Source organism: Physeter macrocephalus, chromosome 7 (genome assembly GCF_002837175.3).
Source record: "Physeter macrocephalus isolate SW-GA chromosome 7, ASM283717v5, whole genome shotgun sequence".
NCBI lineage: Eukaryota > Metazoa > Chordata > Mammalia > Artiodactyla > Physeteridae > Physeter > Physeter macrocephalus.
The window spans coordinates 14,976,121-14,993,532 of record NC_041220.1 but is presented as its reverse complement, the minus strand read 5'-3'; the positions used below and the strand labels follow the sequence as shown (position 1 = coordinate 14,993,532).

Below are 17,412 nucleotides of genomic sequence, written 5' to 3'. Positions count from 1 at the left end.
TACAAAAAACAGATGAAAGAAAGACTATTTTTCATATGCTTTAAATTTCAGAGCAAGTGTTAATAGGGATCATAGCTGATAAAAGAAATTATTAGGACTAGTGACATTTAGAAATCTATTCATAAAGCTGGTTTACTAGGAAAATACAGCCTTTGAAATACATGAAAGAAAAAGTAAGCTGCAAAGTTCAACAGGATAAATACTCTGACGCTTGTGTTCTGCACAGCCCTTCTCACTCCTGTTTACTTTCCAACTCATATAAAGCCTAAGCTATTTCAGCCTTTGAGACCCTAATAGCAACAACAGCCGCTGGAAACAGTTGGGAGTGACCTGAATTTCAATCCTTTCAAAAGCTCTCAGTGCGATGGACAACAATGTTTATTTCGAATTCCAAGGAGACTGCTGCCATTCAAAACACAAGAATGACCAGTCTGTCACTCTACCTCACTAATAACTCCTCGGAAATTATTTCTAAATTTGTTATGCAAAAGTAGAAAAATTACTGTATTTTTAAAAGTAGCAGTGTCTACTATTCAAGGCAATAACTATTTACTGAGTATCTTCTATGTCCAAGCCACGGCGATAGGCACTGGAGCGTGTAAAAATAGAATATTATTTCTTCCCTTCAGAAGTTGGGCGTGATATTCTTTCCACTTAGGGTGCATGTTACATCTTTCTCAGCTATTCCTCTTTATACAAGGAAATAACTGTATGCTTATCCTCTTAAACTCTGAAATCAGCTTTTTTTCTTAAAATGATACTGAAGGTAAATTTGGTAGAATCCGATGTTGTGGAACCATAGGTCTTTTTAATCTGCTATAAGCCGATGTGACCAGGAGAATCTTCTCCTGCTACTCTACTCCTTCAACGGTCCTGCAGTCTGTGTCTTTCTGTCTTTGTTTCCCTCCCCATCCTCATGCTGTCTCTCCTTCCCTGTGGATGTCTCTGCTCCCCTGTCTCTCTGCTTCCAGATGGCTTAAATGTTTTTGGCCAGTGGTTCCCAATCTGTGAACCACACTTGAAGCAGCTGGAGGTAACGGGCACACAGTTCTAAGTTTTCACAAATGATTCATGAATTCATCTATGTACTAAACACTAAAGTCTGCTTAAATCATGGATTATATATTTGGATTTTTAAATAAATGTAGATTCTTATACATAAATGTAAAAAAATCTTCCTCTTCATTTAAAACTGCAATACAATATTTACAAAATCTGCAGTTACTTAAAAAATCATTGTTATCCTAACATGGTGGGGGAAGGGTTGCCCATAAAATATTTGACAATGAAAAAGAAAGGTCCTTATTTAAGGTCAGAAACCACTGCTCCACCCTGTGAGCTCCTTGAGGGCAGGCAGGTGTGAGGACTTCCTTTCCCTCCCCAGGGACCAGCACAGCAAATGTTCAATTAGCATATGCCAAACCGATGGACCTTAAACCTTTCTGTTTAAGATACAGGCATTAGGGCTAGGAGCTGTGTCTCTCCCCACCAACCCACCCTGAGGCCATGCTAATTTATTCTATTCCATTCATAGCGTGCTTGGAGATCGACGCAAATTGTACTGAACAGGTGGTTAGAGATGGGCGTGGGAGGTTCAGCAAGGAATGAGTCTGATCTGGTAACAGGGTGGATGGTGGGCCCTTCACCGAGATAAGCGCAGCAGGAGATGCAAATTGGGGACACATAGTGTGGAGCTCAGTTTTGACCATGTTGAGCTTGAGGAACCTGTGAGACGCCCAAGCGTCAGGTTCAGTGACGTGACAGAGGCAGAAGCCAGCCTCCAGTGAGAAGAGGAACAAGGGGAAGATGAAAGGAGAGCGAAGCCTGGGCCCAGCAGGCTGAGCACCTGAGCTGTCTTCGGCTCTTCCCTCGTAGCCGTAGCCGTAGCCGCCCGCACCATTATTGTGGCTTTCCGAACTACTGCTCACAAGTTCTCATTTCTCCCATTTCTCCTCTGTTTTCCACTCCAAGCCCTCAAATAGCCACGCTACTGTAATACTTGCCTGACCAGTCTCCCTGCCTCTCACCTCTCCACCTTCTTCCAAGCTATCTCACTAAATATTATCCAGAAAATGTCACTTTTCTGATCAAAACTTTTAATATCTCAGTGTCTACGACTCTGCAAAGCACTATCTGAATCTAACTTTTATTCTTATCTCCATTTCCAAACGGTCCACATACTCCTCCCTACAGATGCGTGGGGACTGGCCACCTCCATCTGAGATGGCCTTCTCATCAAAGCCTAGCCCAAGATGCAGCACCTCCAGGAAGCCTTTCCGTTTCAATGAGATCTTGCCCTCTTTGAACCTCTGTAGCACTTCCTGTGTCTTCTTATCTCAATGAATGTCCTAATAAATAGATATAAGTTCCTTAAAGGCAGAAATCATAAATCACTCTCTTTCTATCTACCCCTTATGGTTTCTGGTCATCAGGTCAATCTAGAGAAGTCCGATGTTCAAAAATTTGGAACATTATGAGATTTTCCAACTAATTAAGTAATGATAGTGTTGATGAAAAGTTACAAGAGAAAATTATTTCTAAAAGTATCACAACACAGCCCCAAAGCTAGCAATTTAACTAATTCAAATTACTTTAAAGGGAATACACATGAATTTGGATGGGAGAGTGACAGAAAAAACACCTGTTTTGTTTGTGTGTCTTTTTGGCTTAACCCACAGTAAAGGAGAATTCCATCTGCATTTTTCCTCTAAGGAGAACAAGAGGAATTAGCAGAAAAAAGAGGACTAGGTATGTACTGGTTTCTCTTCGCTGCCACAAGTTACTGGTTGAGAGTTCTTTAACCAAAGCAGTAGTTAGCTGGCACTCAGCATAATGTTTGCATCCCCTCATGCTTTTAAAAAGCTTTAATTACAACTGTATGATCAAAAACCACTCACTTGACGAAACAATCCTTTCTTCTAACACTTGCATAATCATCTTTCTGACTTTCCAAGATAACTACCTACCCGACTGCCCTCTCATTTTCTCCCTATTTTCCTCCAGTCACACCCATTTTGTTGCTAAGAAACAAAATAAATATAACCTCCTGGAAGTAACTTTACAATGGATACTATATTAATACTTACTTATACTGGAGAAATAGGAAGACAGAAGAGAAAACTTATCTCTGTTACATCCTAGGGTCTTTACATTTGTTATTTAATCTTTACAAGAGCCTTAGAAGGCAGTTAATTACTATGCCCATTTACAAATGGTTAACTGAAACTCACTTACGTAACTTGCCTAAGCTCGGCAAGTGGTAGAATCAAGGTTTGCACCAAGTTTGCGTAATTTCAAAGTCAGTTTTATTACCATTCCCCTTCTTTATATCTCTATTTCATGGCTTCGTTTAAAAATTCTGCACAGATGAAATATTCTACAAATTAAAATTTTACAATAAAGCTTTAAACATGTCTTTAAATATATTATTTCCTAGGATTTTTTTCCCAAAGTATTATAACTGAAGTAATTTTTCCTTCAGAAAAATAAATAGGACTTTTATGTTAAAAAATAAAAGTTAAAAATAAAAGGGACTTCCCTGGTGGCACAGTGGTTAAGAATCCGCCTGCCAATGCAGGGGACACGGGTTCAAGCCCTGGTCAGGGAAGATCCCACATGCCGCGGGGCAACTAAGCCCATGTACCACAACTACTAAGCCTGCGCTCTAGAGTCTGCAAGCCGCAACTACTGAGCCCGTGTGCCACAACTACTGAAGCCCGCGTGCCTAAAGCCCATGCTCTGCAACAAGAAAAGCCACCGCAATGAGAAGCCTGCGCACTGCAACGAAGAGTGGCCCTGGCTCGCAGCAACTAGAGAAAGCCTGCGTGCAGCAACGAAGATCCAACGCAGCCAAAAATTAAATACATAAATCTATAAAAAATAAAATAAAATAACTGCGCACTTTCAAGAGGCAAAGTTCAGGGAAGAATTTCAAAATGCAAAATACACCCCGATGAACCCATATTCAAATTGCTACAGACTATCAAAAAAGATGTACTAATTTGAGCCTTCAAGTTCATTTTCAGCAATCTTTATCCCTACCGAATTGAAGAAAAAGAGAAGAGAAATACTTCTCTTCCATGTCTGTTGATGGATTTGTTGATTGACAGTTTTGCTGTCTTTTCCAGTCAGTGTCATATTGAGCAAAAAGTCTTACAAACGTATTTTTTTAAATTCCTGAATCCTTAGTTACTCATGGGATGCATACACAGAAGCCTGCTGAAGAACAAAAGTCTTCAAACTTTAATACAGTTAATAATTTAGCAAATATAGACAACAGGCTTATAAACTTGGGAGGGAAAAATAAAATATGATATTCTGATTTAGGACAGGCAACCATATATACAAGTCAGTATCCAAATGAATGCTCCTATCTAGTGACCCAGGAACCTATTTAGCCTCCTTTTTCCTCTTTTACTTTTATTCTAACCTATAGGGTCTACGAAGCACATAGAAAATAATTTAGGCATAATATTTATTACAGAATACCAACAGGTGAGAGTGAAAACAGAGACACTGTTGCTTACAAGTGAAAGAGTCAAAGAGTTACCCCTACTGAATTACTATCCTGTCTTATCAAATTTTCTTAGGAGACTATAGTCACTAAGTCCTAGCTATAAGAAAGTGGGGAGGGAAATAGTCTTTGAACTGACCTGGGTTTGTTGTGCAAGTCACATAAACCCTCAAAACCATAAATTAATCATCTGAAAAATGGGTATGTTAACTCCTTTCTCAATGGACTGATAGAAGGATTAAATGTATATGTGAAAAGACTTGCACAAAAGAGATGTCAACGCCTGCTTGTCCTCATCCCCTTTCCTAAGCAGCACTTCTAATGTTAACGAGGAGGAAGAGGGAGGATTAATCAGACAGTCCTTCTGGAAAAGTTGTCCTCCAAACAAAGAATTAAAAAACGAAACTAAAACCAACACAAACGATCAAACAAACAAACAGTAAAACCTAAATTGCAGAAAACACATTCAAAAAGTATGTGAAATACCAAGGGGAAAAAAGGAACCTGAGGTGGGATAATGTGCAACTCCAATTAAATGAAAAGGTAATCGAACTAAACGCCTTTTAATTCACATGAATTGAAACATCCCAGATAGAGAACTGAAAACTTGGATTTTAAAGAAGTATTTTTTAATATCTTGCCTCTATGCTAATAGTGAAAGAAAGAGCAGAGGTGAACTCATTAAAGTTAACAGTAACAAGATGTTAAGCAATCCATTAAAATGAAACAAAAGACGGCTAATAGCTTCAGTCTGGTACCACAGCTACTTCTTTTTTTTTTGTAACTCAATGTGCCTATTAAATTATTCCAGTCTGTCATTCATTAGTAGTAGTTACCGGACCTCTGACAATTTTTCTGCTGTTTGAAGGATGAGGAAGAAGGGGGAGGCAGAGAGTACATCAATATTTTTCAAAATTCAATCCTTCTAGATCTTTCACTTCCAATCATAACAAGTTATACACTAAATGAAATTTAAGGAACCAAAGTAAATAAGTCAATAAACCCAGAGATATGCCACTACTGATAATGTAAAAAACAAGGAAGATTAGAAAAGTTATATATATTCTCTGTGATTCTGAAAGGATTAATTTTAAAATATAAAATAAGGACAAGTATATCAAGTATTTTTTTATGATTAAGTTCTGTTTGAATATCCATCTGACCTACCTTTCACCTTGAAGTCGGCAGGGTAGTACAAGTCACTTTGCTAACCTGGCATAGTTTAAGATAACTCCAGTGAAGAAAGTCCAATTTCCTGATTCTCTCAGCCAAAACAAGCAAAATGAAGTTAGTCTGATCTAATAGCAAACTTTAGGGAACTTATCCATTTACAGCTAAAAAACCAGAACAAGAACCAGAATTTAAGGGAACTCAGAAATCACTCATGACCTCATTTTATAGTCAAGAAAATTAAGGCCCAGAAGTTTAGCAACTTACCCCAATTCATACAGTAGGTCAGTAGCAAGTTTATCTATGTTATGCAAAGAATTAATGAAATAAAATTAAATAGTTAAAAATCTTATTCATAGGGCTTCCCTGGTGGCGCAGTGGTTGCGCGTCCGCCTGCCGATGCAGGGGAACCGGTTTCGCGCCCCGGTCTGGGAGGATCCCACATGCCGCGGAGCGGCTGGGCTCGTGAGCCATGGCCGCTGAGCCTGCGCGTCCGGAGCCTGTGCTCCGCAACGGGAGAGGCCACAACAGAGGGAGGCCCGCATACCACAAAAAAAAAAAAAAAAAAAAAAAAAAAAAATCTTATTCATAGACTCCAACTCTAATATAGTTCATAGAGTTACTAGACATCAAAACTTCAGAAAGTAGTCTTCTTCTATTATTAGCTGAAATAATGTAATTTTTTAATGATCCACTTTGACGTGGATCAAAAGCATAGGCAAAAAGCACTTGATATTTAAAAACAAGCACACTACTATTTGCCTGTTCTCCCAAGAGGAAAAATAATTTCAAATAGAATTTTTCATTGTCCAGTTGTAGCACTCTTAGAATCAGTGCCAGTTTCAGGGGCAAAAAATCTTTTCCAATCTTTTCCAATGATAAAAGAAATCAAAATGAAACCTTCCGGGGCTTCCCTTGCCAGTTTCAGGGGCAAAAAATCTTTTCCAATCTTTTCCAATGATAAAAGAAATCAAAATGAAACCTTCCACACTTCTATATTCATTAGATACTAGAATATAGTGAGTCAAGTCTTATTTTTTTAGGATATCAATGAGAGAGCATATGTTTGCTTTATTACATACCCCCAAATTAGACAAGATTGAAAAAAAAGTTCCAAAATAACCTTACCCAAGCAAGTATCTTTATCTTACCTTTTCTTATCTAAACCTTATTTTAGGATTTTGAGGTTGGGCTTAAAGAAGAGGTCAATTAAATATATATATATATAATGAATAGATATATAACAATAATACTTAATACAAAAAAATTCACAAAACAAAATTGCTGGTAACTTTGATTTCAAAAACAAAGATGGGGGACTTCCCTGGTGGCGCAGTGGTTGAGAGTCCGCCTGCCAATGCAGGCAACACGAGTTTGAGCCCTGGTCCGGGAAGATCTCACATGCCACGGAGCAGCTAAGCCCGTGCGCCACAACTACTAAGCCTGCGCTCTAGAGCCCACGAGCCACAACTACTGAGCCCACATGCCACAACTACTGAAGCCTGCGCGCCTAGAGCCCGTGCTCTGCAACAAGAGAAGCTACTGCAATGAGAAGTCCGTGCACTGCAACAAAGAGTAGCCCCCGCTCACCGCAACTAGAGAAAGCCCCGCGCACAGGAACGAAGACCCAACGCAGCCAAAAATTAATTAATTAATTAATTAATTAATCTTTTAAAAAAGATGGGTTTTCTCTGTCATAGTCTCCTGCTGGGGGTTCTTGGGTGGAGATCAGCAGAAGTGGTAATCGTCCAGTATTTCTACCGCACTAGAAGAAAAAGGCAGTGCCGTGGCTATCAAGACTGGGGAGAGGTTTGGTCTGCTCTTCCTTCTAGCCCCTTTCCAATAATGAAACCACCTCTCTCCCAAATCCTGCTGTAGAGCTGGCCAAGCAGCTGTAACTCTTCAAGTCTTTCTCACAACTTTCTATAGGCCCAGGAAAATTTAAAGGCGATTACAAATATCGCAGTGACGCATGGGTCCTACAAGTACTGTCCCGTCTCCACTCACTTCCTGCTATCTCTCTGACCTCATTTCTGACTTTGCTGCCTCCACCCCCTCTGCTCCGGGCCCACTGGCCTCCTGACAGGACCGCTGCACCAGCTCTTCCCTCTGCTGGGACACCCGTGACCCAGATATCCAATAACCTTCTCACTGAGGCTCTCCCGACCACTCTATTTTAAATTGCAATTTCCTACCCCTGCATTCCCTATGTCCCTTACATGCTTTATTTTTCCCCAAGGCACTTACCACCTCCATGTGATATACTATACATTTTTACTTACTTGTTTGTTTATTTATTTATTTATTTATTTATGGCTGTGCCGCGCGGCTTGTGGGATCTTAGTTCCCTGAAACCTGGGCCGCAGCAGTGAAAGCACCGAGTCCTAACCACTGGACAGAAAGGGAACTCCCATTACTTAACTTGTTTATTGTCTGCCTCTGCTCTCACTAAAAGGTCAGCACCGAGGAGGCAGGGATTTTGTTTGCTTTGCTCACTGCTGAATGTCTCCAGCAGCTACAACAGTGCCTGGCACGCAGCAATAGCTCAAAAAGTATTTGTGAAAGAAATAAATGATGCCAAGTTTGAGAAATAATGCTGGTGCCCACCAAAGATTTGTTAGACACTAAAAGCACAAAACTATACCAGATGTCAAATACAAACAGTGCAAAAAACAAGGTCTTTGCTTTCAAGGAGTCTAGTTGGTGAAACAGAGTAATTAGTTAATTACATAGGCAGTATTAGGTATGACTATTAACCAGTTAGGTTTATTTGTATATGATTCATGGAATCTGCCTTGATATTCCTGGTTATACCTAGTGTACCATTAAACGCTGAGTCGAATGGTATAAACTTGTCCTAAGAGTTTAGAGGGGAAAATAATGAATGAGTTGCAATAGTAAGAAAAGACTATGGGTAGATGATGAGGTTTGATATGAGATTTGTGGAGGTGGAGGCATGTATTGGCAGTGAGGAGGTGGGTGGGCATTCTGGATGAAGCAAATTTCATGAGAGGACAAAAAAGGCATGTGAGGGACAGTAAGAAACCTACCTGAAATGGAAAGATGGTATTCGCTGATGAGTAGTGATGATCTGGGGAGGACAATCTTTCTTTTGTTTTTTTTAAACTTTTGGCTGCACCAGGCGGCGTATATCCCTGACTAGGGCTCGAACTCTCGCCCCCTGAAGTAGGAGCACGGAGTCTTAACCATTGGACTGCCAGGGAAGTCCGAGGGGGAGGCCAATCTGAGCGTGCCTGGGTCACAGAGAGCCTAATCCTCTAAGCAAAGGACTCCAGTCTGGGAGGAATCTCACAGCACGTGCTATTGGTGCCCAGCCTGGGTCCTCTGGAACCCTTCGACTGGTTTGGTGCATCCAGTCCCAAAGGTGCTCCCTGCATCGCTAACGGTTCATACCAGCAACTTTCTGTGGCAGTAACAGAAGCTACCTCCTAGGCCTCTACTGTGCTCCTGCATACACGCACATTTCCAGGACAGCTGGTGGTCCATGACTAACGGATGAAGGGGAGAGGGGACAAAGGCCCAGTTCCCTTGCCTCAAGGCAAGACAGACTCTATGGTACAATTTTGTTCCAAAGTTCCCTCCTGGGTCAAGCTGAGGCTAGACATCCAACGAAACCAAACCCTTCCTCATCTCAGTTTCTTCTTCTTCCCAATCCCCCTTGACCTACTCCCTTTTAAGTAACATGTGAAAGAACTCTCTTGATACATCATTTGCACATGAATACCATCTCAGGTTCTGTTTCTAGGGAAACTGGACTAAGACAAGTCTGTAAAGGAAATTACTAGATATTCATGAAGAAAACAGTTACACAGAGAAAATACCGTGTGGGTCACTCAGTTTGGAAGGAGAATGCTGAGCAGTTTGGTTGGTGACGGAATAAAGAGGGTAAGGTCACTGGAGGCCAATTAAGGATGCTGTTGTTCAAACTCAGATATAAGTGGAGGAAAAAATATTTGCTCTGATATAAGAAAGAGACAACTTAAGAAGAAAATGACTTTGGTATAGGGAAGAATTGATGATAACTCTTCAAAGTTTTATTTTTTCCATAAAAAACAAAAAGTCTTTCTTCAGTAGTACTGTCAGTGATATACCATGAATTCTCTTAAACGGTCAGTGATATACCATGAATTCTCTTAAACGCAAATCTCTTTTAGGCTGACATTACCTAACACAAGAAGTGTTCAAAAACTTAAGGAGAATAACAATGAATAACAACAGGACTCTAAAATTCTCTCTCATAGTTTGAGTCTCTGAATATCCATATTCAGAAATACGAAGATAAGATTAAGTAGTATCTCCAAATGTTTATAACAAGTTGGTTTGTTAGATTTTGTATTCAAGCAGCTTAAAAGAATCTGTATTAGAGTCAGTAGCAGATTACTTAAATTGCAAATTCATCCAAAAAGGGTAACATCTGGTTTTCATCTACTCTTATGGAACCAGAAGTGCTGTCAACAGAAAATAAGATACTGAGTCCTAGGTTGTAAAATAGGGAGCACAATGTGAAAACAAGTAGGCTACTATGAAAGAAATGATACACAGCCCAGAAAAAAAGATTATACCCTACATAAACTTTCACTTTAGAATCTGAGAAACAGCCCAACATCATCTGTATTTGTTTTGCTTTGTTGATATCTCAGACAAGTTAAGCTTCTTGATTTCTTGGTTCCCTTTCAAAATTCATACTTAGCAAAAACGCCTATCAGTAAAAATGACTATTTTCACTTAATTAGTAACAATTTTTGTGTTACATGTCTAAATATACAGAGCAGAAAGGATACTATCGAAACAGGACTTTTTAGCAAGGTTATTTTTTCTCATTGATTTTACTTTTCTATGCATTAAAATGTATAGCTAATAGCTTTCAAATTTTAAATACACATGACCTTTGATTCAGCAGTTCCACTGAAAGCAATTTCACACACAGACACACACACACACTCCCCCCAAAGAGAAATGGTCAGAAAGTCATGCTACAACAAAGTAAATCTGTAAGTCTAAGTTTTTCTAAATTTTTCCTATTCAGTTTTAAGACCAAACTGATACTCTTCCAGACAAGTACATATAATTTGCCCTGTATATATCCTTTAAATACTCCCAGGAGAGACTCCAAGAAAAAAAAGGTTTCTTAGCTAAAAGTGTTAGAAAGGTATGGCATGTTGTTCCCCTCTTAAAGATTTATAATAAAGACAACAATTTATGGAAGCCTATGAGATGTTTTTGGGGAAAATGGCATTTTCCAAATTTTACAGACCAGAGAACACTTATGTAATTATCAAAAGCAAGACTTGCTTAAAACCCTCCATGACCACCTGGTAAATGATAGCTACTTCCTTATAAACCTAAAGGTTCAGAGCCATCATTCAATCACCCTCCCTCTATCCCCTCTTTCTCCTCCCTTCCCCTCAACCCAAGACACTGCAGTGGTTCTAACTTCATATTTCATAATAATCATAGAAAACTTATTCATATATAATTCTTGGTCCTTACTTCCAGATATTCTGATTCCTATAACTATTTTTAACAAGCAATCCAGGTGATCTCAATACAGTTCAAATGTTGGGATGCTGAAAAGATCTGATATAGTACCATCAATGAGATGATTATTTTAAAATTGAAGCCAAACTGAGTTCAGAAAATTTGGACTTCAAATAAGTATATTAAAATTCTATTTTTCTACCCAGGGAAAGAAAGAGAAAAAGACATACTAAGAAAAGCCAAATCATATCTTAAAAGAATACCCCTAATCTACTGCCCAGAATATTAAGGCCAAGAGTTTTACCCCGTAACAAGAATTCTTAGGCTGCACTCCATTGAGAAATTTCAGGAATTCTTAAACTCTCTGAAACTGCACACACAATCTTTATGCGTATGTGAATACATGCCTTATAATCCAAAGCTTTCACCAATTCTCATACTGCTCAATTACCCAATTTAAAAGCCGTTCTATTTTTTATTTATCTACCTGAAACAATGGCAACAGAAACTGCTTCTTAGTTAACACCATAAATCAGACACACGAAAACACATTCCTCAGTGTTGTCTTCTCTCTCAGAGCCAAACAAAAAGCAATTTACCTTTGCAGAGTCATATTCAAAGAGCCTGTACAACCCTTAATCTTGTTCTGGGCTTCAAGATGAGTCATGCCATGTGCACTTATTCCATCAATGCTGAGAACCACATCACCTATTCTTACGTTTGCCTGGGATGCTTTGCCGCCATCTTTAAGCTGTAAAAAATATATTTCATTAGAATTGTCACTCTTTAAAAATAAACACAGATGAAAATTATACTTTTGTTATATCAAAAGAGAAGTATATTAATATACTACTAGACAAAGTAATACAAATTATCTTGCTTAATAGGTAAAGTTAAAATTCAAATGACTTTCATACTTATTTTCTTAAATTCTTATTTGCTTTCTAAAAAACTGAACTAATTGTCTGAGAAAAGGTCCCTGATAAGTTCTCCATTTCTTTCCTGTATAACAGTAGTGGGTGATTGTTACAAATAAGGAAGAGAAGTAGGCAAGGCAACTACATTTTAGCAGGAAAAAAAAAGAGAGTAAAATGAAGAGGGTATTTAATACTCTTTAGAAATAATTTTTAAAACTCTTTAAACAGCTGTATTTTTGTTTGAGCACAAAGAGTAATACAGATGGATCTACTGAACTATCCTTCCTGTTGAGTCCAATTCATATCCAGTGTTTGAGGGACTGAATTCTTTAAGATCACAGGCCCAAATATCTTCTATGCTGGCTGTGCTTCCTCCTCCAGGCATTTAGAATGAGGGGACGAAAACCAGTTGTGTCTGAGACTGTCAGACTCTTTTGTGTACCACGATCTTTAATCCCCAATCTTTTTTTCCTTTTTACAAAATTTTCTACATGTTTACATTTAGTTTGATCTCCTTCAAACTTCATGTGTATCTATTTCATTGCTCCAAAAGGAGCAAACAAATATAAAATGACAGTAAAATGAAAGATGATACAATTTTAATAGATACTCAGAAACATGGAACAAGTACAAATCAAAAGGAACCATTTTAATTAAAATGACAAGCTTAGAATTCAGTAAGTACAAGCAGATCACACTGAATACTGGGCTGTTGGAAGACAGGTGAGACTAGGCCCAAAAAAGAAAGAAAGAAAATAACCACTATTTCTCTAATACTTAAAAGTGTAGATTTTATGCAGGGATGATGAAAAACATCTGGAAATGGATAGTGGTAATGACTGCACAACACTGAAAATGTACGTGATGCAATTAATGAATTGTGCAATTAAAACTGGTTAAAATGTCTAACTTTTATAAGTATATTTTACCACAATTTTTAAAAAACTAACAAAAACTAAATATTTTAGAGAACATTTTACTAAAGTTACTTTTTGGTGAAAAGAAAAACATCCCTCAGCAAGCTGAACAAGGGCTGACGGCTAGAATTCATAATCTGGAAGCGAAGCAATAAATACAAGTGGATATTGTACGCTCAGATAGGTTTTGATTACCATCAGTTGTCAAATTCTTTCCTTAAAAATAATGACCAAGGCAGATCAATCCTAGTGTACAAGAACACTCTTTGGATCTAAAATCAAGAAAACAGTATTGACTGCTAGATCCATCCAGGCAGCGCCCATGTCTGTGCTTCTAAAGCTAGAAGTGTGCCCGACACTATAGACCTTCTTAATATATACTGAATGAATGGATGCCACATATTTATTATTTAACACTGGTAAAATCTATGGTTTGTTTTAAAGTGCAAAGTTAGGAAGGACTAAAATTTTAAATAATTTGAAATTTATCTCCTTTAACATATAACTATCAAATGATGGACATAGTTCTTGAAATTAGTAAGAAAAAATATCTATTTGAGCAAGAATATGTAAAATCTAACATACACAAAGTGTAAAATAAAAGATTTCAAACCTTTCAAATGAAATAGTCTCTATTATATACATAGTACATAGAGTTGACCCTTGAGCAACGTGAGTTTGAACTGCGTGGGTCCACTTACATGAGGATTTTTTTCAACAGTGAATGCTATAGGACTACATGATATGCGTGTTTGTATAAGGAGGAACCAAACTATATATACGGAGAACAGACGATAAATTACAGGTGGATTTTCAGCTTCGCAGAGGGCCAGTGCCTCTAACCTCCAAGTGTTCAGGGTCAAGTGTAGTGATTCCGTTTTCATCTTTGTACTAATGTGAACAAACAAAACAACTCCTCTCAGCTGCCCAGATATTTAAAGGTAAGAAAAATTAATGAAATGTTGACAATAAAGAAATAAATTTCCAGAGTAATAAAACAGATTAAAATTTAATGCATATCAAACTTATCAACATAGCTATATTACACACATGTATATGTATATACATACATATAGATACACTTTTTATCATATATATGACTGACGAAGTAATACCAAAATTCAATGAAAATTAAATAAAGTTAATTTGAATTCCAGGATCACTGGATCAAGAAGAAAAAAATTAAGATAGAACTTTATTAAGTGTATTTTAAAATACTGTATAGACAGATATATTTATTAAAATATGAAAGTAATGTATGTGTGTAGTGGGAGTAAGAAAAAAGTCTTTAAAAATAATAATACCTACATTAAATATTATGGTTTTACTGTATTAAATAACAGGTGTGGGGACTTCCCTGGTGGTGCAGTGGTTAAGAATCCACCTGCCAGTGCAGGGGACACGGGTTCGAGCCCTGGTCCGGGAAGATCCCACATGCCACGGAGCAACCAAGCCTGTGCACCACAACTACTGAGCCTGCACTCTATAGCCCGCGAGCCACAACTACTGAGCCCGAGTGCCACAACTACTGAAGCCCGTGCACCACAACTACTGAGCCTGTGCTCTAGAGCCCACGAGCCACAACCACTTAGCCCACGTGCCACAACTACTGAAGCCCACACGCCTAGAGCCTGTGCTCTGCAATAAGAGAAGCCACCGCAATGAGACGTCCACGCACTGCAATGAAGAGTTGCCCCCGCTCATCGCAACTAGAGAAAGCCCATGCGCCGCAACGAAGACCCAACGCAGCCAAAAAAAAAAAAATTAAAAAAATTAATAAATAAAATAAATAATAGGTGTGGACTGTCTTAATTAGTATTTCTTTTTTTATTAAAATAAATATTAAAGAAATAATTTAATTTAATAACAAATACTAACTGTTCGTCTCTCCTGCACAGAACTAAATTGTTCAAACTGTGAAGGACATTTACAAAGAAAACAACTCCTAAAGCTAGCAATGCCACCCACTTTCCATGGGACTTACTTGTAGGGTTTTATAAAGATTATGTGAGATAAAAGCTTAATAAATGTTAGCTATTATTATTATTATTCTCCTGATCTCAGATTACTAATCCAAGAAATGTGGAGGTTGTACTGGATGATGTCAAAGGCCTTCTAAGGTCCCTTCCAGTCTTAAAAGTTTTATCTATCTGTGAACTCTCTGTACAAAGGTATAACTCTAATCCTAAAATAAGAGTCATATCTGAATGGTAGGGCAAAGGGACATCTATTCCCTACTAAAATAAATGAATGGAAATTTGAATCCTGATAATAAGACAAAAAATAAACATAATTTATCCTAGATTTTGTTTTAGCCAAGAAGGGCATCCAAAAAAAAAAAAATTTTCTTTTTAACCAGAAATAGAACATACTAAATTACCTACCTCACCATTCTTCACATAAGGTAGCCTTAAAACAGAAACACTGAAACCTATGGGCGTTTGCTCAAAACGTACCCAACAAAAGCAATTTAAATACTCCCAGTCCAGTAGTATAAAGGTAATAAACAATTAAGAAAATAATCTAATATTACTCAGCCATAAAAAGAAACAAAACTGAGTTATTTGTAGTGAGGTGGATGGACCTAGAGTCTGTCATTACAGAGTGAAGTAAGTCAGAAAGAGAAAAACAAATACCGTATGCTAACACATATATATGGAATCTAAAAATAAAAAATGGTGGGGCTTCCCTGGTGGCGCAGTGGTTGAGAATCCGCCTGCCGATGCAGGGGACGCGGGTTCGTGCCCTGGTCCGGGAGGATCCCACATGCCGCGGAGCGGCTGGGCCCGTGAGCCATGGCCGCTGAGCCTGTGCGTCCGGAGCCTGCGCTCCGCAACAGGAGAGGCCACAACAGTGAGAGGCCCGCATACCGAAAAAATAAAATAAAATAAAATAAAAAATGGTCACGAAGAACCTAGGGGCAGGACAGGAATAAAGACGCAGATGTAGAGAATGGACTTGAGGACACGGGGAGGGGGAAGGGTGAGCTGGGACGAAGTGAGAGAGTGGCATGGACATATAGACACTACCAAATGTAAAATAGCTATCTAGTGGGAGAGAGCACAGGGAGATCAGCTCGGTGCTTTGTGACCACCTAGAGGGGTGGGATAGGGTGGGTGGAAGGGAGACGCAAGAGGGAAGAGATATGGGAACATATGTATATGTATAGCTGATTCACTCTGTTATAAAGCAGAAACTAATACACCATTGTAAAGCAATTATACTCCAATAAAGATGTTTAAAAAAAATAATCTAATCAAATCAAATGTCATACACTAGATAAAACTTTTCTTACTCCTTTGTTGCAGCTGCCTACTCGATTCTGAGAGCCTATGATCTCAAGATGTTCAAATCCAATTTCTCAGAATTACCTATCTTTTTAGGCTTGCTTTTACTCTGCCACCCTTATTTTCAAAACATGGAGCACAGAAATCATATAGCCCCTGTGAATTCTGCCGTTTCCTTGAGTACCACATCCAGGGAAATTGCTAAATTTTGTTGATTCTTCCTTTCCTCTCCCATGCTAGTCCATACCCTGATCATCTGTCACCTTGATCTTGCCTGCTGCCTACAGTAAGAGTTTTCTAAAGACCTCCTTACCGCCAAACTCTGCATGTTCCTTGCCCTTTCCTCCATCTTACTGTATTTCCATAATGGTGACCCTACTACCACTTCACCCTGAAGAGTTCCATCATGTCAACTATTTATAAAATGAGGGTGAAAAACTTCAAATATTTTCTGCTTCCTACAGTGTAGAATAAAGCTGAAGCCTGAAACAGAAGCAATATATAATTAGTCATCAAGCTGTTTCCAACTTCAAAACAAGCGCCATAAGGTCAGGGATCATATTTTATACTATGTTCTCAAGAGCCTTGAAGACTGTAGGCACTAGAAAAACAGATGATTAAGCCACAGTAAAAAAGAAATCAATAAATCTATCCATCAGTTTAATATGTGAAATTCTGGTAGAAATATACTTAATTCACCAAAGAGAGAAAAATAGATTCTAAGCTGAAAATGAGAATCTTCAGTTAAACGTTAGGCTGAGCTAACCTAAGAAAGGTCAAAAATCAAACTGTATTTTCAATAGAACAAAGTAAATCCATTTTGGATATTTAGCTAATATATTTTTCCTAGGATTTCCAAAGAGATGTCACAACTCCCCTTGGTACTTTATCTAACAAGTATTAGGAAGAGCTTAATCGTATTTAATCTCAACCCTTCCTCAATCAGTTATCAGAAATGTAAACAAATGCTCATCGCCATCTGTACAATCTTTCATGTTATTTAAACTGTCAAACAAACTCCTTTTTGTCTACAGTTTTTTTGAGCTTACTAATATTAATCATCTTGGGTTTTTTTTTTTTTTTTTTTTTTTTTTTTTTTTTTTTTTTTG

The 17,412-nt window shown here is 38.2% G+C and overlaps 1 protein-coding gene across 5 annotated transcripts in view; it reads right to left on the bottom strand.

The window, feature by feature from the left end:
- The window catches only part of PDLIM5 (PDZ and LIM domain 5), a 220,685-nt gene that overhangs the window by 142,309 nt on the left and 60,964 nt on the right, over positions 1 to 17,412 (bottom strand). For all 5 annotated transcript variants that reach the window (XM_055085835.1, XM_055085833.1, XM_028491640.2 and 2 more), the window contains one exon: positions 11,782 to 11,933. In XM_055085835.1, the coding sequence (XP_054941810.1) occupies positions 11,782 to 11,933 (152 nt within the window). The remainder of the gene's footprint in view (positions 1 to 11,781; positions 11,934 to 17,412) is intronic.